At 37.4% G+C, this 25,483-nt stretch overlaps 2 protein-coding genes and 1 long non-coding RNA gene across 12 annotated transcripts in view; 1 reads left to right on the plus strand and 2 right to left on the minus strand.

Annotated features, from left to right (window-relative positions):
- bif (protein phosphatase 1-binding protein bifocal) overlaps positions 1-14,097 on the minus strand; it is a 63,285-nt gene extending 49,188 nt beyond the window's left edge. Inside the window, exon 1 of the mRNA XM_022077516.2 lies at positions 11,435-14,097. Coding sequence (XP_021933208.1) covers positions 11,435-13,864 — 2,430 coding nt within the window. The 5' untranslated portion in view covers positions 13,865-14,097. The remainder of the gene's footprint in view (positions 1-11,434) is intronic.
- Positions 13,626-19,816, plus strand: LOC110836429 (uncharacterized). Of its 2 annotated transcripts, none has more exons than XR_015532652.1 (2): positions 13,626-13,736; positions 19,378-19,816. It is a non-coding gene; the product is annotated as an uncharacterized LOC110836429 (long non-coding RNA). The 2 variants fall into 2 exon arrangements; XR_015532651.1 differs by lacking the exon at positions 13,626-13,736 and adding an exon at positions 14,278-15,564.
- Positions 15,840-25,483, minus strand: part of FMRFaR (FMRFamide Receptor) — a 199,689-nt gene continuing 190,045 nt past the window's right edge. For 8 of the 9 annotated variants that reach the window (XM_022077577.2, XM_022077553.2, XM_022077559.2 and 5 more), the window contains 4 exons: positions 25,140-25,269; positions 24,000-24,753; positions 21,803-22,198; positions 15,840-20,753 (listed from right to left, as the gene is read on the minus strand). In XM_022077577.2, the coding sequence (XP_021933269.1) occupies positions 20,178-20,753; positions 21,803-22,198; positions 24,000-24,308 (1,281 nt within the window). In that variant the 5' untranslated portion in view covers positions 24,309-24,753; positions 25,140-25,269 and the 3' untranslated portion in view covers positions 15,840-20,177. The remainder of the gene's footprint in view (positions 20,754-21,802; positions 22,199-23,999; positions 24,754-25,139; positions 25,270-25,483) is intronic. The other variant, XM_022077597.2, reaches the window with a different exon arrangement.

The following is a 25,483-nucleotide window of genomic DNA, read 5'->3' on the forward strand; positions in this document are numbered from 1 at the left end:
TCTTAAGGTAATGAAGCCAAAGTTACAAGGCATCCCCGAAAATGTTCTTAAGATTTTATGTCGAGGTCGGAGTCGGTACATTTTTACTGACTCCGATTCCACAGCCCTGTCCCTGTTCTCTGAAACTGTAATTGTCTACCCTTCCGTTTATTTAGCAAGTATATAGCTCCTTCTGTAAATCTTCGTTTTTAATCTTGTTTGATCTGGTACGTATCTTGACACTTCTTAGGAATTTCATTTCAGCTGTTTAAATTTTGTGAACACGTTTTCTTTCTTAGCCCAAAATTTCTCTTCCACATAAAATGTGTGAACTATCATCGCTACAAAATTTAAACGTCTATTCCAGTGCGTGTTTGCTGTGTTAACGCCCCTTTTACCGTCCAGAAAATTCCCAAATACAGACGTATTTTACTGTTGACGTCGAAGCTTCATAATATCACTTCTGATGTAGTTAAAATAATACACTTCATCTATAACTGAATTTAACCCCTTACAACTCAGAGATAACTATATGCACCGCCTGCTTTAACAATGAGTAACGCTACATTTTCCACACAGATTATATTTATTTGTTTTTCTCGTTTTTATTTTCATTTCAATGACAAACAGGTCACTACGGCGCAGGCGACAAGCCTCAGGGTAGAGTCGAATGGCGGGCCCTTATGAATACGGAAATGGAATTTCGAGAGGAAAAAAAGCGGGAATTTCTTGACCTGCTGACCAACAATTACTCTTTCAAGAAGGCCAGTGCTCCAGGGAGTTAATTTCGGTGAAAAGCAGGCTATGATCGTATGCAGATACTATATGCAGCAGTCAATAACATACTATATCTTATGAAACATAATTCACCAATTGTGCACAAGACATCTGATCACGACAATTATATCAGTGCAGATCCTGCCTGTGCCATAAACAGGCTACACTCAACGTGAATGCAAGAAATAAACCGCGGAATTTCCGCGTTTAAATAAAAAGAGAAACGTTCAAATCTTCACGTACGCCAATCCGACACAAGTTCATCGTGCTTGATCGACTAAGCATGCAGCATTTCTAGATTTCTCTTTCTGAATTCCTTGACAAATGGCCTATCAGGTGCAACGTCTCACTTCGAAATACGGAGTTCCGCGATACCGCAAACAACTATGGAAGAGGTCACATCTCGTATGTACAAACTCAAATATTTTTAACGACAATGCTCGTCTTTCAGTCACATTTTCACTAAACCGTTATTGTTCCTACTGACCCCTAGAATGAAGTAACACTTCTCACTAATAATGTACTACGTTTATGATTCATCGTCCTGTATCCTACGACCTACCAGACATACAGCTTCAAGCGAGTATGGCACCTATTTTGTACACTGAGCCAGAAATAATAAATCTCATCTTCAAATGCTGAAACAAAAAAGAATATCTTCACAAGGCACACTGCAGTGTAAAGTGAGGCTTAAAACAAAGACATATAACAGGACAGGTATTTTACAGCAGCAACCCGTACATTTACAATATATTTCGTTAAATATAGACCATACCGAAAACGTTTCGTCTATAACGCCCGCTTAACATTAGTCAAAATCAAACGCCACTTAATTTCTTACAGATGACATCGCACAAAAATGTGCAGAGTACAAAACATAGAACCTACTAACATCTACAAGTTTTACTTAAAATGTTTGTTGATATCAATAACAAAATTCTTGCTCCGTAAGTTTCCTTCCTGACTGTCATTCTCTCTAGTCTTACTGCTAGGAGGAATAACTTTAATGCACACAGCGATCGATGCCCCCCAGTTATTTCGCATCTTGGTGGTACATAATACAAAAATGATTATGACATATTCTTCCGAAATTCAGAACATTAATTACCGAAAAGTAACAAAGATTCAGTTTCTTGCAATACACCAACGGTCAACGCGACTATACATAAAAGATTATCATAATATATAGGCATTTATCATTTCAGTATTGTTTATTTTAAAAAAAACCGGACGAAAACAGGCACTTCCACTAAACAACCATCAAGGCCAAATTATGTGACTAATAAAAACAGTGGCTGAAACTAGAAAATTGTCGTATGTTTTAGGCGTCACGTACGAATTTTATATTTTCTAGTGAAACGTGACGAGTGAATAACAACTATATACATGCACCACAATAGATCAAATTATTTATTTTGCTGGTGAAAATGCTTAAGATTAAGAGGAGGCATATACCGACAGAGTTTACTCAAGTATGTCTTATGATCTGCATGGAGATGTGAATTCCAACACTCGCACTATCGTCGTAATATTTACACATGAAGCGTCAGACACGATTTTACTCAAATGGTGTACAAGCACACCGTAAGTGCCTGTTTCAAGAATAAATATGCCTCCAAATCTTTATAAAGTACATCAACATTTTATGATAAATACTAATGAGAATTCGCTTGGCAATGATCGCACAAATCATTCACAGGATTGTCAATTACAGAAAACGAAACTATTTGCACCGACCGTCTCCGTTCTAGGGGTGCACTGCACTGTTTCCCTACTTTACACCACACACAGAAGCCATAGAAGGTCGTGTCTGGGTCCTGAGTCAACACATTTCAACAAACCGTGCAGCGTCTACGACAAAGTAGATGACCCCGTGAGCTTACTGTACATTTTCGTCTTTCCATTTGACAGAAACAGAGTTTTAGATTTTATGCAGGTATACCTGTTTTCAAGAGAAAAAATCTTCCAAACTATGAATAAACTCCCATTCCATGATAAAAACCAACTTCACGTATCCATTGTCCATATATTTATTAAATTCGCGGCCTACTAAATAGTGCTATACAATCCGACAGAACAGGTTCGTCGCGTTAACTCTTGAAAATTCGTTGCTATCGGCCTAGTAAGCCGAAACAGCGTAACTTCGCAGCTATCGCAAGTCCGATCACAAAACTTTTTCCGGGTATCTGGGCGACGCAATGTTTTAAATTAATTTTCACTTCTGCACACTTCCACATTCAATTACCGGAAAATGCTTATAGAATTTTTTAAACACATTAAAATAATATTCAAAACCAAAGTAAGTTCAATTAATACTGTTGACAACAGAGCTCCTGTATTGGCACAAACATAGTATAACAATTACAAAGTGGTAAGGAAAATATATTTATTATCGAACGCTCAATCAAATGCTGCTGCAAAATTTACAATTAATGTTTTCTCACTAACGGATGTAAAACAAGCCATAATGAGTTAACAGAATACAGCCTTGTGGACTTCCAACCGGAACGTGAGACTATCCGTTTTAAGTTTTCTACTTTAACATTTATTTATTTGCGGTGTATTTAACGACGCTGCCAATAGCTCAAACTATAGACCTATAGCGTCTATATTAGTAATAAAGAATGAAAACGAAGCAGCCGCGACGTTGGAGGCTTATAAATTTATTCGAAATGTCAATCATTACCAAAATCATGGATTAAGCTCTGGAATAAAACCGTTTCTACGTAGCTTACTGTTACCGGATATCCCTTCGGTTTACAGGACATCTTCAGGATCACGTTTTCAGACATTGTATTCAAATGGAGCCACTGATTTTGAAAATGCTGTATTATTGAGGTCATACGTTATTCTCGCTTCTTCACTACTATACCCAAGTTTTGACATCATTCTAAATCCTGCAACCGCTCTGAAGCTACGAAATTCTACAGTTTCCATTATTTCGCATTTATTCTTTCGTTAAATGCAAAATGTGGATACTTACAATAGCATACGGATGACTGTTACTCTACGTGATCTTAGCAAGATTTTCGGTTGGTATTTTCTTAGTAATTCGCGCCTTATAGTTCCACAGAAATGCTGAATTCCTTTTTAGTTTTATAAAACATCATAGTCTCTGTCATAATCTACTACTGCAGCCATGTTTAACATTTAGTAATTTAGGATTTGGGGTTGTCTTCTGGGTTGTAGCGCCGTGTAGTCTGGGAGAAGTTAACAACCCAGAAGACGGCCATATTCATTTAGTGATTTATTGGGAACTTACAAGGAAATACCAAACCTCACCAAACTGCATCGCTAGACACTATACGACGTCACCGTACACCACGACATGAATCGGATGAAAACACAAGTGGAACAGTAGCCTAGTGGTAAAACACGATCGGAACAAGATAGCTTACAGTACAGTCACGGGAATAAGCATAACAGTAAATTTACGTAGCTCAGCAATTTTTGTGCCTACAAGTACATAACCTTGCGCATTTTGGAGCTCGATAAGAAGGGCTTAAGTCAAACGGAACTTTTATCGACCTAAGTCCTTCTTAGCAAGAACAAAAGTATAAACTGCTTTCCAGAATAGCTGGTAGAATGTCATAACCAAGTACAATGTTCACAGCCTTCCTTGAACAGTTCATATTAGTATTGAAATAATGATGAAAACTCCCTTGTTTAGAAAGCGCCAAGGTTCATTACCATGTTCAGCAAAGCCTGCCACTGGAACCGACTGCTGCGGTCGAGTGGATGACTGATTTTTACAACTTTTCCTAGGTCTCTTCAATAAACGCTGGGACGTACCTTAAATAGGCCCGAATGCTACTTCATATGTACACCATATAACAGTACATAAGCTTCACTGTTGAAGAAAGCGTTCCTGAATAAACAAAACTTCGATCGATAGGACACACGCTCACAACCTATTTCCCTGATATCAACAGTCCACGGAAAAAGCGATATCAGTTTTCTATCACTTCCAATATAACCATAACACAATTATATCCTGTTTGAAAAGCTGACGGCAACAGCATAGTTGTACTGTCTTCAGTTTCAAAACTGAGTCGTAAAAGAGAATTTCTGTCACCTCAGAACACTTCGAAAGTGCTCACTAATTACAGGACAGGGGCGTCTCAAGCAGACAACATCTCTTCGTTCCATCTACGTACACTCCAACGTGTACTTGGGTTCACAACTCCTCTTCAGTAAGAGTATTTAATATATACAGGGTCAACACAGATGATCAAAGTGGTTTAAAAAAATTCTTTAACAAGCACTTAACGGCATACGGAAATTAAAGATCACTTGAAGAAGAATTTGTAAAAAAAATTGTAGCATCTGGGAAAAGTGAAAAACGTCCAACGATGGCCACTAGAAGTGCAACCAACATGATAGTAAAATGGCGACTCAACCTGAGAAAGCGTTTTGCGTGCTGGAGTTCCACTCCACAAAATCTGTGATCACTGTTCAACGAGGTTTCCACTGGAAGTTCCAAAAAATTCTCCGAGTGCGAACTCAATTAGCTTTATCCGGTTGAGTCGCAATTCTGCTGCCATGTCAGCTGTCACGTTCCCAGTGGTCATCGCCGGAGTTACATTACTTCTCCGGCATCCTACAAAAAAGTTTGAAATTCTCCTTCCAGTGGCTTCATTTCTGCGCCGTTCAGTTTTTTATAAGTAAATATCTGAAACCGCTCAGCTCATTTGTATTCACCCCCGTATATTTGCAACATATTCCGTACCCAAGTTAACTCAACCGACAAACTGTGTTGGAGCTGCTTTATACTCTACTACTAATTGGAAACGGCGTGTCATGACTCTTAAAATTGTGCCTGCTTCCGGTGTACTTATAAGCACCGAAAACATAATTCATAATTAGGCCTACACGACAACAAATTTAACTTTTTCTTCTTCGAAGATTCAAGCCTCAAAAGTGTGATGACAAAATTATTCATTTCTTCTGTGACGTGGAAAAATGTAACCTGACGCAGTGCAGTGGTGTTCTTTAATTTACCAACGCTGGAAAAACGTATCGCCTCCATCTTTAGGGTGGAAGCAATGTCTATAACCTGTTCGAATCTAAAACCATGTAATTTTCTTTCTGTCCTTGTTACGCAGAATATGAAGCACGGAAAATCATTTTAAAGCTCATTCTGACCGAACAGAAAACAACCTTTTAACATCTGGAGCTTTGTGGAATCGACCTGTTTCACGCCTACCACGATGGCCAATCACAATGCTTATGGGCGCTATTACATTTCATTTTTATAAACGGCAAACCGATGCCATGGAACTGGGCACTGGAATAATTCAAAAATAAAAGACACCTCTCTATCTTAAGCACAATATTTCATTACTTCGAAGTCGCACGATTGTACGTTGTTGATTGTTATAGGGCGCTTTCTAAAATGATGAGGTTAAATACTGTCCAATGTGAAAATACGATGTTGGAGGATGTGAAAGTGTACAGTCGTGGTGTTTTAAACCATTTGCAGCACGCAATACAACACAGCATGGTAAAATTAATGTCCCCTGCCGCGCTTAATAAAACGGAGTACGTAAAGGTCATTTAAATTAATTGGTCGAAGTCAGGATACACTGAATTTAAATCGCGCGGCGAGAGAATAAGGCACTGTCTCAGAATTTGCGTAACCCCACTGAGCAGTCCTTCTGGAGAAGCTGAGAGTCGTTCATCTACTCCAGCAATTCCCGCCTTTTAAGGGATTCGAAATTTCGTAACAGTGAAGTCTGACTTCAAAGAAAACTTCTACCAGACAACACGGCACAACATCCCAGAAGGCAGTCATCTGCACACTCGTCGCCCTCAGAACCTAAGACCTGGCAGTGGAACTGGTTCGTCATGAAATAAAACAGCTGGATGGGCGAATACAATGTTGCACACAAAGATTTCGAAGTCGCTTGACTTGTGCACTAATTATCAATGATGTAAAGGTTTAGCAACTGACAGCGATGTGATTATGAATGACAGTACTTTTCAGCCATGACATGCTAATCTGAATATCAATCGGGCATAAATTATGAACCGTGAATTAAATTTTTTCGATAATTTTTAATGACGCACGCTAGTCCCAGTCTTGCATCTGAACACATTTAGATTAAAATATAAAATTACAATTTGATCTGTCTTTTTTGTACAGGCGTGACACCCTGTCCAACATATCAATGGAACAACATACAACAAGGACGTTTGTGGACAGAATGATAAGAATATTTCGGCCTATCTGGGCCTAAAACGAACTAATACGAGGCTGGATAAGGCTGCTTAATGAGGAACTTCAAAATTTTGGCTCTTCACGAAGTATTATTATGCTGATAAAATGAAGGAGGATGAGACGTGTGGGGAATGTAGCACGAATGGGAGTGATAAAAATAGGACATTTAAATGGGTCTTGACATAATCAGAGGGTGGGGACTATAAATCAATCTGGATCAGGACAAGGATGAGTGACAGGTTCTTGTAAACACGATAATGAATATTTGGGTTCCAAAAAAGGCAAAACATTTCTTGGTCACCTGAGCGACTATTAGCATTTCACGAGAGCCTCCAGTAAACATTACCTACAAAAATAAAAGGTTCTGTCAACAACCAGTTACCAATGCAGCAAAACTATAAATTAAAATAAGAAACATTTGTCTGAACTTCGCTTTAACAAAGCAATGCACTGTGCTACGTATCCCTTATGTGTGCAGTGAAGGTTAGGAACAGTCAGAATCTGCACTGAGGATCTTCACAGCTTTTGAGAAATCCAGATATAGCAGTAATCTAAAATATTATGGACAGCTAGTGACTACCGATTCGGAATGTAGATGATTCACTGCAAAATTTTATGCCAGATGAAACTTAATCTTATCACATTTCACTGTCTCGACATAACAAGGTGTGATAACATATCTAACATTCTTATTGGAAACCTTTCGTTTTTCAGATACATGCACATTTCATAATGTTAAAAAACATGTTTTCCCCCCAAATATTTGTAAAATAATTTTTTTTAAAAGTGTAGTGCAGAATTTTAATCAATAGAATCCTAGATTAAATTTTCAAATGCTATTAATACTCCCAACACACTACATGAATAAAGGCCTCCTTGAAACTGCACTTGTACTGTTTACTTCCTTATGTATGCTAATCAGTTTGTTAAAGAACAGGACAACAGCGTCCTGTGTTCATCAGCTACGCAACAACTACATCTCAGATCTGTATGCAATAACCAGATAAATGTTTCCTGAATGGTAAATTGTCTGGATTGTGATTGTTTAATGACCATTTAATTCCACTCTCCTTTGCATAGTTACTGCGATCTACCTGCACAGTTGTAGTTACTCAGCTGATCAGCTTTTATGAAACCTGAAGGTCGGTCACTGTCACCACAAAAATCTTCTATTGTATTGTAATCTGAGCTACTTAAATTCGACTGACATTTTCACACAACCCATTTTTCCTAACCCATTTCAATATCGCGTTCAAAACAAACCAACTTTCCATAAAATATTAAAACTGAATTTAGGTTTACCTGCATTCTACACGTCCAACCAATCCCATCCTTTACTTTTATTTACAACGACATAATCAATATACAAGTCACGAAAAAAGTTGTATAAATAATAGCCTTTTCGTTAATGAGATATCATTATGATGCAACTGTTTGGCCTAAGTACCAAAGGTTGCTAAATAAATATCTTTCTGAGTCTCCTGGGTGATGAAGTCACTAGATATGTTCAGTGTGCATCACTACCTTTATTATGCATGAACACATAAACGACTGGACAAGTCTGTCCGTCCACATGTTTCACCTTGAGAACCCCTACATGGATTCAAATGAAGTTTGGTATGGCAATGGGGACTACTCTAAATTCCTCTGATTTAAACACTTTTGATACCTCTATGATAGAATAATAGGTTCCACTTTAAATTTATGCAGCATCTATTTCTACAATAAAAGCATCAAGTAAAGGACGCCATTAGTGGAAGACCAGACAGAAAACTTAGATGTCTTGATATTAAAATCCAACCTAAGAATCCTTCTTGATAAGCTGACAATTACTCAGCTGCTACAAGTATTCCTTACAAAATGATTCACTAACATGTTCACAACATTCCACCACTGGATCATATCCCCAGTGAATGAATCCAGTCCATTTTAATATTATCCTCCCTCTTAAAAGTGGCTGTTCTGTTCTGGCTAAATTGTTTAATGAATTTTTCATTATTTAAATCACAAAACATAAAAACATTACACATTTTGTCCTAAATGGTCAACTGGAAGGACTCTTCACAGAACTGTTAACTTGTCACTTGAACAACCATGCAAGGGCTTTTCCCAATGCAACATGCAGTAGAAGACTGCTCTTGTCAGGTCTTTTATATTATAACTTAAAATATGCCAATTAAACAAACACCAATTTGGTTCAGAGATGTTCAAGTCAATTTTAAAAGATACTGACAATGGTGTGTTACAATCAGGATCACTAAATACTTGGGACAATGTCCATCGTCTGTTTTCTTAAAAGGAACACTACCCTTTGAAAGCTGGATCTGCCTCCATCCTCAGGTTAAAATTGGGGGAGGGGCACCTACTTGGTTGCATCAGAATAACTACATCTACATAACCACCTGAGATCATATTTCATCAACAGGTGATAGTAGGAAAAATTACAACAGAAATTACAGTAATGCATTAAAAGACCTAAAATAAAACTTTTACTTCCCTTTCAGTTTCAATTATAGGTCAGGGATGAGCTGTATTAAATGTTGAGGTGGAAGTGTTATCCAATGTTTCAGCAAACATTGTATTTGCCATCTTCAGTGTGAATGTGTATGGGCTAGGTGTTTTTGGCAGTTTCAGATATAGCTTATAGGTGGCAAGTGGGATATGATGAAACAGGCTATTGTTGTGAAGGTGTAGCTGCTAAAAGTAAAAGTAAAGCTGTCCCACTATACGCCATGTAGGCGCTTGGGGGGGGGGGAAGAGAGGAGGTACAGCTCCTACTCATTCTTGACCTTGGTACTAGATGGGAGTGAGTGGTCAGCATCATGCTCCATTCGCACTTTACCCCCAGGAAAGGACCCAGGTACCCACTGGATAGGAGACTGGGTGTGCCCTAGAGCCAGCCTGGATGCAAAAGGCTAGAGGAAAAATCCTCTGCCCTCATCCAGGATCGAACCCTGGTCGTCCAGTCTGTAGCCAGTCACTATACTGACTGAGCTATGTCAGTTAGACGTGCAGCTGCTATGAATATAAAAAATTCATTAATAATTTCTATCCATAAATGTGCAAAAATTAAAACATACAGGTATGTAAGAAGCATGTTGTCAGTGAAAGGGTGAATGGATGTATGGAAGTAGTTAGTAATTAAGTTGTATTTCTGAAGCCTTGCTATTATATGCAATTTTAGTTCCTTATACAATACTTAAGTGGTGGAGTCCTTCTGGTCAATAAATTCTACATCTCTTATGAAACCTGACGATTAATTTATATTCTGTTCTGAGCCAGATAAAACCAGTTGACACCCTCACACTTTTGTTCAAGCACCAATCGATAAACAGCCTCCCACCTATGGCTAGGTCCCCAAAACTCCCTTTCTTTTGGTTTTCTGCAACAAAATTTTGTATGCATTTCATACCTTTCTGTTATATACCCTGCCCATCTCATTGTCCTTGAGCTTATTATCCTAATTATTCAAATTGGTTGACGACGACGAAATCAGAAATTTTTATAGTAGACTACGGCAGAACGCTCCTTTCGGAGCTCCTCGGAGGGGTTGGTCAAGTTTTTAAAAAGCAACGAACCCCTTCGGGGGGGTTGGTTGCGTTTCAAAATCTTGTGTAAGAAACTAAACTAACCCCCCCCCCCCGAATGGAGGGTTAAAATACTTGACCAACCCCCTTTTTCGGGGGAGCTTGTACAAGTGTTTAAAAAGCAACCAACCCCCTTTCGGGGGGGTTGGTTGCGTTTTAAAATCTTGAGTAAGACACTAAACTCGGCATTGTTGTGTTGTACTAGGCACTGTTGTGTTGTACTCGACATTGTCGTGTTCCACAACAATGCCGAGTTTGTTTATACTCGGCATTGTTGATGACGTAATTTATTGACGACAACGAGGACTCACAAATTTTTATAATAGATAGATTCTTTGTTGTGAAGCGTTATATTTGCTTACTCGACATTGTTGTGTTCCACAACAATGCCGAGTAAACAAATATCTGTTGACATTGTTGATGACGTCATTTTTTGACGACAAATTGGTTGACGACGACGAAATCAGAAATTTTTATAGTAGAAGATAGAAGATTCTTTGTTGTGAAGCGTTATATTTGTTGATGACGTCATTTTTTGACGACGACGAAATCAGAAAATTTTATAGTAGACTAGCCCTGAATCTGAAAGGTCCCAGGTTCAATATTGATCACCATCACTAACAATAGGAGACAAAAGTATCAGTATAATGATGTGAAGACAGGAGGAGAACAACTCCTGAAACATCATGCCTATCAAATATGCCTCAAAGAACAATGTCTAACACTTTTTTTACAATAAAACAACCAAGCCAAGAGAACCATACCCCCTTCTAGATTAGGAACACTGATACACCACTTTGATACTTCTTATCTGGGCCTTATTGATTTATGTCAACTACTCTCCAAACAGATGTATTTAAAAATGACTCACCATTGATTTATTTCTTCTGCTGCTGAGAATCAGACCATCATTTTCAATGTATGATGGTACTGGACCCTTTCGACCACTGAAGTTGAAAACCATTGTGTTCTGTGGTTGATTCCAAGGTTTGTTATCCCACAGTCCTGAAGATTTGGAATCACTAGTACCCGTAAGTGTTGCAGAGTCTCTCACAATTTTTACACTATCATCTGTATGTGCCCTCGCGGGCTCCATTGACACTTTGCCTACAACTTCATTTGCCGGTTTCAGTGAAACTACAACTTTACTGGTTGGTTGTTCGATTGATTTTGTACGATTAATAAAGTTCTTTTCAATTTCAACATCTGTGAGTGAAGGAGGTGGTGAAGTTGGGTGAGCGTTGTTAACAATTGGACGTATGACACCAACTTGTTTGATCTGCGTTTGTGGTGAGTCTGGGGATTTTACAACTGGTGGAAGTGATGTCGATTTTGACGTAGTTTCAAAATCCTGTCTCTGAAGAACAGGTGAAGTGACCTTTTGGTTCCTAGTTAAATCCTTTGATGTTACTGAAGTCTTTCCAGTTGGCAAATAACTTTTTGCTCCTGGAAGATATGACTTTGGTTTGGTGCTTGCAGAACTATTTCCAAATATAAACTCCATTGACATTCCATCTTTTCTGATGTTGTTCAATGCAGAGTTGGAGACAGTTTTTGTACTACCATCTACAGTGTCAGCAGAACCATCATCATCACCATCATTGTCATCACTAGTACTACTATATTCTTCAACAGCCAAATCTTGTGCTGTAATTTTTCCATTTGTCACCGGTGTATGATCATCAACCTGTGAAGCAGGTATACCAGTTATTTTCCTACCACTTTCTGTAGGTGATGGGGATTTTAATCTGGTAGTTTCTGTTGAACTGACTGAAGGCAGCAATGAAGGTGAAGACAAGCTACCTAGTGTATGAATCCTGCTACTCAAGGCTGGTGTAGGTGTGCTGTGCTGAACATCAGAAGGAAATGGTGTGAGTGGTACCTTCCTTGGAGATTGGGAGTTTGGAATATTCTTTTCTGGGCTTAAAACTGGCTTTGGTGATAACAGTGGTTTAGCATTTGAGGAGCCTTTAACTTCATTCACACTACTGTTGACTTTTGACAAAGGTATGCCACCATATTTATATGAAGATGACTTCAGTGACACACCTGATACTCTGGTCAATCGTGATGACTTCTTTGAAGGTGTTCCTTCAAATATCTTCAAGGTTTGTTTGACAACATCTGGTGGAGGCAACTCTGTCTCTTCAGGAATACTAACTGTTCGCTTTTTCTGCTGGAACACTGGCACCTTTTCTTCACTAACAGTCTTCTTAGTACACTCAACCTTCATTTTATTTTCAACAATGACTATTTCTTCATTTCCTAGTGCCTTCAGTAATTTGGTGTTATTCTTATTATAATCCCTGAATTCCGACTTGACTACATGATCACAAACTGGCAAATCACTTGTAATACTATGTCCTGTAGTAGCATGAGACTTGGGGACATAACGCAGAAGTGTTTCAACTGATCTAGCACGTTTCAAAGAATCATTCCTGCGACTTGTAGGCCGATATCTTTGTTGGTGTTCTAATTTATGTTCTGCTTTACTTGTGTTGATTGTGGCATCCGTCCTCTTGGTAAATTTGTGTTGGGTTATCTGTGGTTTTCCTGCATCTGAATCATTATCCAACATGTTTTCCAAGCTTGTGGCTCGCCTCATATTTGATAGCAAAGGCCTAACCCCCTTATTTTGATTCTCTCTCAATGTCATACTCATATACTTACATTTCAATCTGCTGACAATACCTGGTCCATACTGCAATTCTTCACTTGAATCAGATTCACAAGTCTCATCAATGGAATGTTGACAATTATTGTTTTCACTCATAATAAAGCGGTTTTTGGTCATGTTAGCTACACAGTTGTCCACAGTAGTACTTGAAGCACTAAATTTCTTCAAATATTTTTCTTCCCCCATTCTGGAACGATATTTAACGGAATTCTGTTCAACTGCTATGTCCAAGCCGACGCCATTAATCACAAAATCACTTCCCCCTTCAACTCGATGCTCTACTAGCCGCATGTTCCCAACTACTGAAGCTGAGACTGTACTAGCAGTGGATGAGTCGTTAATGCGCCCTCTGAGGTGAAAGTCCTCTTGGGTTTGGTCCAGTACTCCCTTGTTCGAGGCTATTGCAGACGAAATGCAACGTTGCGGTTTATCACTGACGTTTTCTCCAGCTGCTGCCAGCTCGGGATGTCTCACCGCGGTCACAACACTCGGGCAGGTGAGCTTCACTGAAGTGTTACCTGCAGGCAAAGTCCGTGCAAGAGTTCGTCGTCGCAAGATAAGCTCCCGCTTCCACTGTGGAATGCTTTGATCCACACCACCATTTTCCTGAGAACTTGTTGCCATTATTTGTGTTTCCTGCCGGCTGTTATCAGCACCACAACTTCCTCCCTTATACGACACTTATTGGGTAATTTGTTTGCTAGACACCGTCAGAGTGATTACACAACCGTCAAGTGAAAGGCGGGAGCAATTGTGAGCTAAAAAATCGTTATTAACTAAAGTGTCGTTTAATTCCTCCGCTACAAAATACATGTTGGTTTCAAATTTCGAAACACTAGGGTTCACAGTACACCTGTACTTTTATAAAATAACCAGTGGATACTATTTACACGGCAAATTTGTGTGAAAATCGACGGTCCCTACCACCAAATCCAATAAGACAACTTCTCATGACGTCACTCCGAATATTTACACCATCTATCGGTAACATCTGTAATTTCGCGTAGAACCGGCTTCGAGAGTAAAATCGATATTGGATCCCTCTACTACAACGAAACAAAATCGTCAAAGGCGCAAACGTTGCTTTTATGTGTCTTACGCCAGTCCGAAATAAACATAAGACTATACAGATGTACATGAATATAAATATTCATGTACATTCTGAGACCACATCACGAATCCATATTCATATATCAACGAATATAAACCCATTATTTCAACAAACTTCAACGCTGCGTTTTTCGCTTTCATTGTCCAGCTTCGATGGTTCAATAGGATTGAAAGCCTAAATATGTCAAAAAAAGATACAAGTTCAGGTGAAATTGTATTTCAGTGAGGATTGACTATATCGTCTTTTGCCGTTACGAAATGAATTAATTTTCTTGTTTCACGAACGAATTTTGATTACATTTAACGTTGTTGAACCATACTTTACCTTATCGATAAATTTAATTTAGAACAGAATAGAATAAAGTGTAATTCATTAATATTCCATAGATCCTTCATAGACCTAGCCAAGTACAGTATAACCGCAAACACAAGAAAGCATAACCATTGAAGATGGCTGTCTTCCGGGTTGTTGCATCAGGGTGATGGAGGCAACAAGAACCTCTGAAACGTCTGTAAACTTCTACCAGGCTATATAGCGCAACAACCCAGAAGACAGCCATCTTCAGACTCACCACCATGAAAACTTCAAATCCTACTTGCTATGTCTGCCACCAGACACAGATTTTGTCACCTTGGAAAAGTTATATTTTATAAATTGTTGTTATATAGTTGCACAGTTATTCAATTCAGTTCAATTGTATGAATGCAATAAAGCAATCAAAGTCTCCAATATTTGAGGAAGAGTAATAAGAGAAGAATAAACTAGGCTGTATCAGTGGAATGGCATTACAAATATATATGTTCACAAGGAAATGGGGTCTGGTATTAAATACACAAACAACAACAAGAGGTGGGAAATTGTGCACTGGTTACTATTAAAAAAAAAGAAAATAGTACTTTTGGGAGAGGCTGAGGAACAGGGAATACTGAAACTAAAAAAGGGTCCATTCCTTGTGGCTGTTTACTAATTATTAATTATATATATTTGTTTGAATTTAGTGCCTGTAATACAATTCAAAGGTAATTAATTACAGTCTTAAAGATGACAGTCTTATGTAATATTGTGCCATGTAGATTGGTAGAAGTTTACCAACATTTTGGAGGTATGTGCTGCCTCCATCATCAGGGCACAACTTCCCAGAAGACAGTCATCCTCATGTTTGGCACTATGAGAACCAATTAATCTTTGGTTTCTGCATTTTCAGGTCATTAAGGTACACACTACTCATACTGCGCTGCATGTAGATACTAATTCTGATTACCCCATTTAACCTAATAATCATTCATACAGAATTTTATGGTTTGGTCTTGACTAAGAAATGCTTAGCACTGTGAGTTAAAGCCAAATTTGGCACAACTGTGCATTGTGACAGAAAACTATCTAATGTGGTCTCAGATTATACAGAAATAAGTCCTGAATTACTATTCAGGACAATTTTTGCATTCTGCTATTAGTGAATCAAATGAAGCCTGTAATGAAGTTCAACCATTTAGCTTTTTTTAAGCTCTTTAATTACATTCACTACATGATCATGGAATTGCTCATCTAACAAATGATTAAGTATTATGTACAGTACATATTTTACAAAGACTTGAACTTGTGAGCACATGGGGAAGATTATATACATCGTATAAATATATGTACAATAGAAGGCATAGTATCTACATTTAATAAAAGTATACGTAACACTGATGAGTCTTAAAATTGGCTGTGGTCATCTAAATTGTGACACTGTATGGTCTTGCAGGTTACCAATGTTTTTGAGGAAAGGTGGTAATTACATAAAAGACCACACAGCTTTATAACTCAGAAGACCATTCTTAGTAACTTGGGAACATCAAATATCAGACAGTCTTCATGTTTGTGTATTGTACAATAGATACCATACTGAAGTAAGAAATAAGGTCCTCACGTGTTTGCTGTATAGAAATTCTGTGGCATGTTACACATGGTAGATATTGCAGCCTAGATTAGGCACAACTACATAGAAACAGATCTTGGCTTTTATCAAAGCTTTCAGTGTAGAATCTGCACAAGTTTTATTGTGTTTATATACATGATCTTGGAGTCTTGGTATGAATTGGAAATTTATAATTCTTTACAGTTTGAGCATAAATGTATAACTAAAGAGGTGAGTTAATCACTGCCATTTATTTAAGATTTGTGGAACAGAATTCTAAGGATGACATAAGTTGTACAAGGTAATGCCTATAGTTTTTCCATACCACTTCAAGAAATGCAAATGTTTCCTTAATACCATGTAATTATTGATATCCATTCAAAAAGCTTTATCAGCATTTACCATAAATTTGAACTCATTCCCAAAGTTATTACGGACATTGTGTGGAACAAGAACACTCAATTCTAATTAATATTAACATCTGAGTAATACAATGCACAACGTTCAAGTAAATTCAGTGCATCATGTTCTAAAATTCAAGTGTGAAGAAGAGCACAAATTAATGTAATACAGTATATCTGTCCACACCAATGGTTCTTTACTTCTTCTTTCCTATATTAGTTTCAAAATAAAGATGAAAAGATAAGGTGTCATCAGAATAATGACCAAGAAAGGCAATAAATAGAAGTGAACTAAAAACTTTATATATGGTACTTAGTCATGAATATAATGGCTGTGAAAGTAGTTACATGGACATCTGTGTGGTAATTCACACAATTCAGATTGAATTCTTAGCTGGTTTTATGTTGATATTCATCTAAAAATATGTCTAACCATTATATGGACATGAATCTGTTACTACATGGCTTTATGTATCTACCATAAATGTGAATGATTAAGGTTATGATTCACATTAATATTGTTTAAACTCTATGATATGGGAATAGAGAATTTCACTGGACTCCAGGGAATACCAGTCAGACTTTAACTTCTGGGTAAATGGTTTATCGGTAAGCTAGTGTGACACAGGGACTGCAGAGGCTAATTGGTGTAAGGCTACTGAATTTTCTGGTTGCTGAATGTGAAAGGTGTACCGGAGGTCATACATCCTCTTTTTTTTAGCTTAGATCACCGTGATCAACAGTTATCAAATTTTGCAGATAATCAGCTTACAGCATGATAGAAGGTAGAAGTTTACTGAAGTTTCAGAGGTGCTTGCTGCCTCCATCATCAGCACTCATAGCCCTGATGATGGAGGCAGCAAGCACCTCTGAAACGTCGGTAAACTTCTACTAGACTACAACCAAGAAAACAGTCATCTTCATACTTACTGCCATGAGAATCTCACATCTTATACAAAGATTTTGATTCTGTAATATCACATAACTAACCGCAAGCTGGAAGTATTCATTGCAAATTATACTTCCAAATTTGGTTACTTTAATTAATTAATTAATTTTAAAAGAACAAAAAATGGCATTTACATAGGACTGTGTTATATGTATCTTGATGACTAGTCATGTGATCTGAAAAACTAGAATATATGTATGAAGTCAAGAAATTAAGTTCATAATTCTTAATTTCTGATAGTTTAACGTTTTTTATTGCAATAGTGTAATATTTACCAGAAACTCTGTTGTATCTCAAGTATGTTGAGTACAATGGCTTTCACTGCAGCAAAGAAGTGTATTTAAAACAGAATATATCAATAATGCCCTGATGGAAGCAGGGGAGTCTTGAGGGTGAAGGACTTTATAAAATGTTTCTAATCATTATTACATTTCTTGGTCACATTGTGTTAACCCATAACAAGTGATGTGCAGTCTGTGAGACTGCAGCAGAAGATAAAATATATACCCCCCTCCAGAGAATATGGCTTGAAATTTTCTTTTTTTCTCAGTACTTTCTTATTTTTTATATTTTGTTTCCTTTCCTTCTTTGAACCTTTGATATTGTTTGTATTGTGAAATTTAATCTGACAGCAGTTTGGTAGATTGCACATCAATGGTTACATGACTGTTTTGACTCGGCCATTGTTGTGTATACCATGGATAGGAGCACAGGAACATTGAAGTGGGTTACACCTCCCACTTTTGGAGAATAAGTGCTTGGGTGCCTTGGATTGACAGTGGAAGTGAATGCACAATTGAAAGTTAACTCAACACAGAATATGCTGAGGCACTGTGACAAAACCAATATTCGGACAAACAAAAAAAATTGATCATTTCTTCATGTCTTATACAGAACATAATGTGAATTACCAAAATGTGCCACTTTGTCCAGATTTCTTAGTGAAAGAGTAAAAAATTAACACCAATTCCTAAATTTGTGTTTCTCTTCATGAGAATCCTGTAGAAGTTTTCAAAAGTGTTAAGAAAACTGACTAAATGGTTTCTTTTAAAAGTTTTTGTGTGATATATATGCCATGAAATATATGTAGCATTAAGTTTATAATTCTGTTGAAAGCTGAATAAATCTGGGATCAGATAGGACTACCAGAACTCAAACAGTCTCTCAGACCTCACACCACTGTTAGTGCTACAGAAAATCCATGTCACTGGTTAAGGGTTAATGAGAACACTTAGAATATATTAATTATGGAATTATTTGCTTCAAGCAAACAGAACAGCATTCTGAATTCTTTTAATTAATGCGTTGTGTCAGGGGTCTCATTCTTGTTGTCTTTGGTCAGTATTGCATATATATATATATATATATATATATATATACACGCACATAATATTTTTCAAACATGCTTCCAGTAGGTAGCCACCTATTGGTAACTTCACTGCAAATTATTAATTAACAACAAGTTTATATGCCATGTAGACGCTTGGTATAGCTCCTACTCATTCTAAACCTTGGCACTAGATAGGGGTCAGTGGTCAGTCTTATACCCCATCCGCACTTTATCCCCGGGAAAGGACTCCTATTATAAGGATTTTGGGTAGGCCCCAGAGCTGGTCTGGATGCAGAGGCTGGAGGAAAAATGCTCTGCCCCCGTCGGGGATCGAATCCCAGTAGTCCAGTCCATAATTAGTCACTATACTGACTGAGCTTCCCAGCTCTCAACAATAAGGTTATTCATAACCTAATTTCACTAATTTATAATAAATTGTCTTACAGATACTTACACACAGAGACAACTTCTTGCAAAGTCACTGACCGACATGTTTGAACTGGAAATGAACATGTACTGGTAAGCTTACTAATTTACATAAACTTAATAGAGTAAAAAATCAGAAACAAATTAAATTAATGAAGGTGCCTCCATTATACACCAACTTGTCTTTATTTTCTCACATAGAAAGGATATCTTATTGGAAGATTATGTCCATCTGTTTGCCAGTGATCCATTTATGTTGTAATACTATAAACACAATTTTTTCTTACAGAAAATTAACACTGTTTACACAGCAAAGGTCATCCAAGGAAGGTGAGACAAAATCACACCAAAAACTAAATACTGAAATTAAATAAATATTATGTCTAACAATATTTCTTGAATCTTTATACCCTGACAGAGATTTTGTAATACTGAATTTTCCTGTTAATAACAACCTATGGTGCTATAATTTCAACCAAATTTGTGAGATAATAGTACTTTCAAATAAAATTTATATGAATATTTATGGATAAGGCTGTGCCTTATGAGTTGGATGCTTGAGACCCCTGTTCTATTTCATTAATTTGTTTTAAAGACTATTACAGATATTAGTGATTTGTCTTCACTACTTGAATCAGTGGAGTGGCAGTTATTAAGTTGACTTCACATCTGATTTTTCATAAACATTTTGTACTAGCTGGTTTGAGAAGTTATAATCCACAAATTGGAATATAAAATTCTGTATCTGTCTCTTTTTAATATTTCATTTCTTTGGTCTTCAGGATACACAGTAAACCACGGTTGCAGTCAGGTATTATTCTCAGAGTTTGTTGAGAGATGTAGTGGTAGTATTTTCATTTTCCCATTCACTACCACAAGCAGGATAGTACACACATGGTCCAGGAGATGGTGCATGTGGTATTCTGGTACTACAGTGCATACTGTTGCTATTTCTACTTGTCGTGCTGCCATTTCTGATGATAGCAGTGCCAGTGCGATGAAGGTGGTACATGTGACTGTTCCTAAGAGAATAATTCCTTCCATCTCCATTGGATACAACACTATCATCATGAGTGTTAGCATCAGGTGAGTCTCTTCCCCCGATACCCATCCATCCATGGGAACAAAACAGTTTCAGAAACAGTCGTTTAAATTTCTCCCCAAATATAACATATATAATGAAATTCACAGAGGAGTTTATAGTGATCAGCATGTCACTGGTTGCAACTACTTGATCCAGTGGGCTGCCATAAAATGCTTCAAGTACATTGTTAACTAATGCAAGGATGTTGCACAGGAAGAAGACAACCACCACACATAGTAACATGGTAGCTAGTCCAATCTCCTTCTTCTGTAGTCGTGATAGACGCTGCCGTTCTTGGTTTGCACGCCGAACCTGTAACACCCACAATATGAGGAAGACAAAGTATGGATAATTTTCTTAAATGTGTTACAAGGAAACTTTAATAATCAGAGAACTGTATGTTAATTGTCAAACTTTGTTTAAATTATTAGTGTGATGTGGTTCAGTGGTTGCTTTTCAGATAGATGTTTAGTTTATGGAGTGAATGGGTTAATCCATAGGTACAATTTCCAATGTCACGATTCTGCAAAATACAGTTTGGAAATCACTGCTTTAGTGAACTGATAACCAAAATGTTAGACCTCCTGAATAATAGTATTCTTTTCTGTACTGAAAGTATGCTCTCAACTTGACAATTTAAAGAATGACTCAATTGACTGACTGTGATGACACATGGGAGTCAATTTTGCCAAAAATGTACTTCATCTGATAAATGGATAGAATAGCAGACCTTAATGTGTCACAGTTGGCTGTCGCTTTGTTCTGCTGTGCGTAGTCTAACTGATAAGTATAGAGAATCCTGTCACTGATTTTGAGTCATATACCTTTTCTCAGTTTCAAGAAGACAGCAGCACATTTCACTTGGATGAATAAGTTACTCTGAAAGCCAAAGCCAGAGATTACTTTGAAAAAAATATTTTTCAAGGCATTAGTTGCATTTGAAATGAAGGCAAGAAATTTATCTGCAAATAGATTTAGCACAGACATACAAGACTATTACTATGCAATTGAGAATCAATAAGTTTGTTTTATCAGATACCTGTTTCTATTGATGTGGGTTAGTCCATATCCTGAGGGAGGAAATGCAATGGGGGCTCTGAAGTTTCCCTTTCTATCATCTTACCTTCAGCCACTTTCATACACTATCCATAGCATTTCTTTAATTGTCTCTTTTGCCTTCCTCACTGGCCCTCTTTGCATGCTGGACACTTTGAACATAATCTCTATATTCAACATAAGTCCTTTGTGTATTATATACCTTTACTACATCAAATAACAAATTTGGAAATCATACGTTTACGGGCAGAAATAGCTACAAACACTGACACTTTTAAACCCCCCTCAAAAAAAATCATATATACCTGTTGATAGATGGCAGCATTCAGCACTGCTAAACTGGTGAATGGGAGGAAGTAGATGAAGATGAGGTAAAGCCAGTGAATGTAGATGGTAATGTAGATTGGGTTGACTCGAAGTTCAGTCATATTGACTTCATACAAAGTGGTGTTGTATTTAGATTCATATGACAGTTCTACAAGTTGTACTTCCCAGAAGCGTGGCAGATTGTACAGGGTTGAGAACACAATGATGAGTATGACGTACAGACGTGCTCGTCCATATGTGCACAGGGACCTCGCTTGCAATGGGTGACACACAGCAACAAATCGTTCCAGAGTCACAGTTAGTGTCAAGTACACTGACACAGTTTGTGCAATGAGGGCAAGTGGATAAAGGATGAGTACTAGATGTGGGTAAACCTTAAACAAAAGGAACATTTGTGATCAGTTACAGAAATACACAAACCTAATAATATTTATTGTTTTACAAGAGTGCGAAACTTATCTTAGAGAAACGCACAGATTGAGGATGTTTCAGAGTAGAGTGCTAAGGAGGGGAAGAAACAGGAGAATGGTGAAAATACATAATGAGGATATTCATAATTTGTGTGTTTAGGATGAGAAAATCAAGGAAAATAGCATGGATAGGACACAGAGAGATGAGAAATGCACAAAATTATAGTCAACGAAGTTGGAAAAGATTAATCAGTAGAGGTATACAGAGAGGCGAGGTTGATATTAACATTTATCTTACAGGAATATAATATGAGGATATTGACTGTTCATCTGGCTCAAACAAGGGTAAGCTGCTATGCTATGAAGTTTTTCCTGTACACTAGGATTAAGTATTCGTTATGTTTGATTGGTATAAGTTACATAGGATCAGATTGCGTTGCATTCGCTTAGGTTGGGTTGGGATAGGTTAGGTTAGGTTTAGCTAGGTTAGCTAAGGTAAAGTTATGTTGCTAGGGCTAGGTTAGATAACGTTTTGTTTTGTGATGGGTTAGATTGTCCTGGAGAATTTCTAGCGTGTTCATCGGGTGGTCGTGGGTATGTCCTGGAGAAGTCCTGGAAAAATCCTGGATAAGACGTAGAGTGGTGTAGGATAAGTCCTGGAGAGTTTATGCGGAATTTTATTGGTCATGGAGAAGTGCTGGAAAAATTATGGAGAAGTAGGGAAAAAAGTCCTGGAAAGTTATGTGGAACTCCTTATGCGGTGGTGGGTTTGATCCTATGCGGGTCGGTTATTTTGGATTCGTTTAATTCTGATTGGGATAAGTTACATTGGATTATGTTGCGTTATTTTGTGTTAGGTTGGGCTAGGTTAGGTTAGCTACGTTAGGTTATGTTACAGTGGTGGTCCTTCCATAGCAGCCGCAGAGCTGCAGCACCCCCTTATAATATTTCAAAAATTGAAAAATTTAATTTTTGTGTTTATATAATTTTTAACACTTTTTTCCTCTTTATCATTATTTTAATATTGCCCCTTACGTTGTCATTATCCACTAATCGGCTGAACTGTTAGTAAGTCCTCGGGCGAGGAGTGCGAAGCAGAACGGGACAATCATCTGGCTGCTAGAATTTCAGCCTCGCTACCCGACCAAATGTAGAGAGCGCGGCGGGCGGTAGAGTGAGGGGCAGTTCACTGGTACAACGCGTATCGGAGCTGCAGTCCCCGCAGCCGGCTTATAGTAAACGCCCTTGCCCGGTACCACGTGTTTTAGACTGGTTTCTGTATCACAAACTGTTTCGTGGTTATTGCTAATGAGTGTTCAATAATTCTGTGTGCTGACTATTTTTGTTCTGATAATGATAATGAGCAAAGGAAGTGTATCATAGTTACGGCAAATTACTTTTTGTGTGAAAAATGATGTAAAAATCATGTCCGCCCTCTTCCGGACTTACAAATAGTTAAAACATCATCGAGCACGTATGGGTTTTCTCCCGATGTAATTTTACTTTTCCTTTATTTATATTGTTATGTGTTGAAATACTATTCTGATTTTTCCCTCTTGCGCAGCACTATCACTGCTCAGACTCACGAGCCGCCACTGCAAATTATGAGGATTACAATAAACATTTAACATTATACGTAAAAAATTGTGTTACTGAGGGACTGTACAATTTTGATCTAAAATTTCCAAGCAAGAATCTCATGTATATGAAACACACTGAATTGGAATCCAGGAGCACAGCATTTAATAACATTCCTTAGTCTTACCTTGAAGTAGTACAGGAACAAGCATCCTGTGTACTTGTAGATGGCAGGAATACCGAATAGCAGTACAGATGTTATAATGAGTACAGTGTCACATCTTGCTAAACCAATTAGAAGATAGTTAATAGAAGATTTCATCTGAGGGCGTGAAAGAATGATCATGGAAATGATGTTGCCAAATATACCCAGAATACCAATAACATTTAGTATCACACCATTTGTCACAAACTCATACAAAATCTTCCTTTTGTCCTCGTCATCAGATTCTGAATACAACACTCCGCGCAGATCCAGTGTATTGCTATTGTTCATCCTGCACTAGTGGCAACTTCTGCTGTGATACCAACCCACACAAGCAACTTCCTAAAATTTCACTAGAGTTTGACGCCAACAATCCTTTCAGTCTTTATTATGATATAAATTACAGACTTTGTGAGGACTGCAAGATAATCTGTTGTCATCACAACAGGTCATGTACGGTCATGTAAGCACTATAATTTCCCTTTAGAAATAAAAATTTAGATTACATCTTGAATTGTGAATAAAATTTAAAGCAATATTTGTATTATGTTTTGAATTTCCAATGTGGAAGGAAACGAAGAAGTGTATATAAACTGAATGGATTCATCATTCTATTGTTGATTTATATCTTTCACAGACTGATCTTCTGTTGATATCCTCAGGTGGCAGCATGAGATGTTTGCTAATCTTCAATGGACATTTCTCTGGTGCAGATGTGTTGCTTATTGTTACCCACCTGTGAAACAAGAAACAAAGAATGTCAGCTTCTCTTAAAATTAAAAAAAAAAGTGAAATCTGAGATCACAAGCTTGAAAAATGTAATTTTCTGTTTTTTTTAGAGAAGGATGATGAATGTCAGTTGTGGTCTTCTTGAATGTGATAGCCCGTGGTCTTGTATGGGATTAATATTATTTCAATGCAATGTACTGTCTCCATATTCAGTGTGAAAATGTCATATTTTATGACAGAAAATATTAATGTACTGTAAAATGTATTTTATGGACAACAAGAGAATAGACAATAAAATAAAAAACTTCATGAACTGCAATAAATTTAGCATTTCTAATTTCTGTAGCATATTACATTTTAAGTTAAATTAGATGATACCGAAGTTCTAGCTACCTCAAGGATTGTTTCCATTTGTTGCTGTCTTCCAACTGAATAAATATCAAGCAGTGGCTGAAGTACCTGGAAATCTGCTCTCATTGTCCTGTCTATGGAGGCCCTTATTATTCCATGCATATCTTCTCACCTAAAGGAAATAACAATGAATTTTTATGCTTGGTTTATAAATATTTTGAATGTAGTCATGTACCTATATTTTATGTAAATCATTTAAGTCTGTAAGATTTGAGGTTTTCACAGCAGTGAGTATAAAGATTTCAGTCTTCTGGGTTGTTGCGCCATGTAGTCTGGTCGATGTTAACCAACGTTTCAGAGGTCATACTGCCTCCGTCATCAGGGCG

The sequence above is a fragment of the Zootermopsis nevadensis genome, unplaced genomic scaffold (genome assembly GCF_977971745.1).
Source record: "Zootermopsis nevadensis isolate Lab colony 2312 unplaced genomic scaffold, Znev_1.0 Znev_ptg000061l, whole genome shotgun sequence".
Lineage (NCBI taxonomy): Eukaryota > Metazoa > Arthropoda > Insecta > Blattodea > Termopsidae > Zootermopsis > Zootermopsis nevadensis.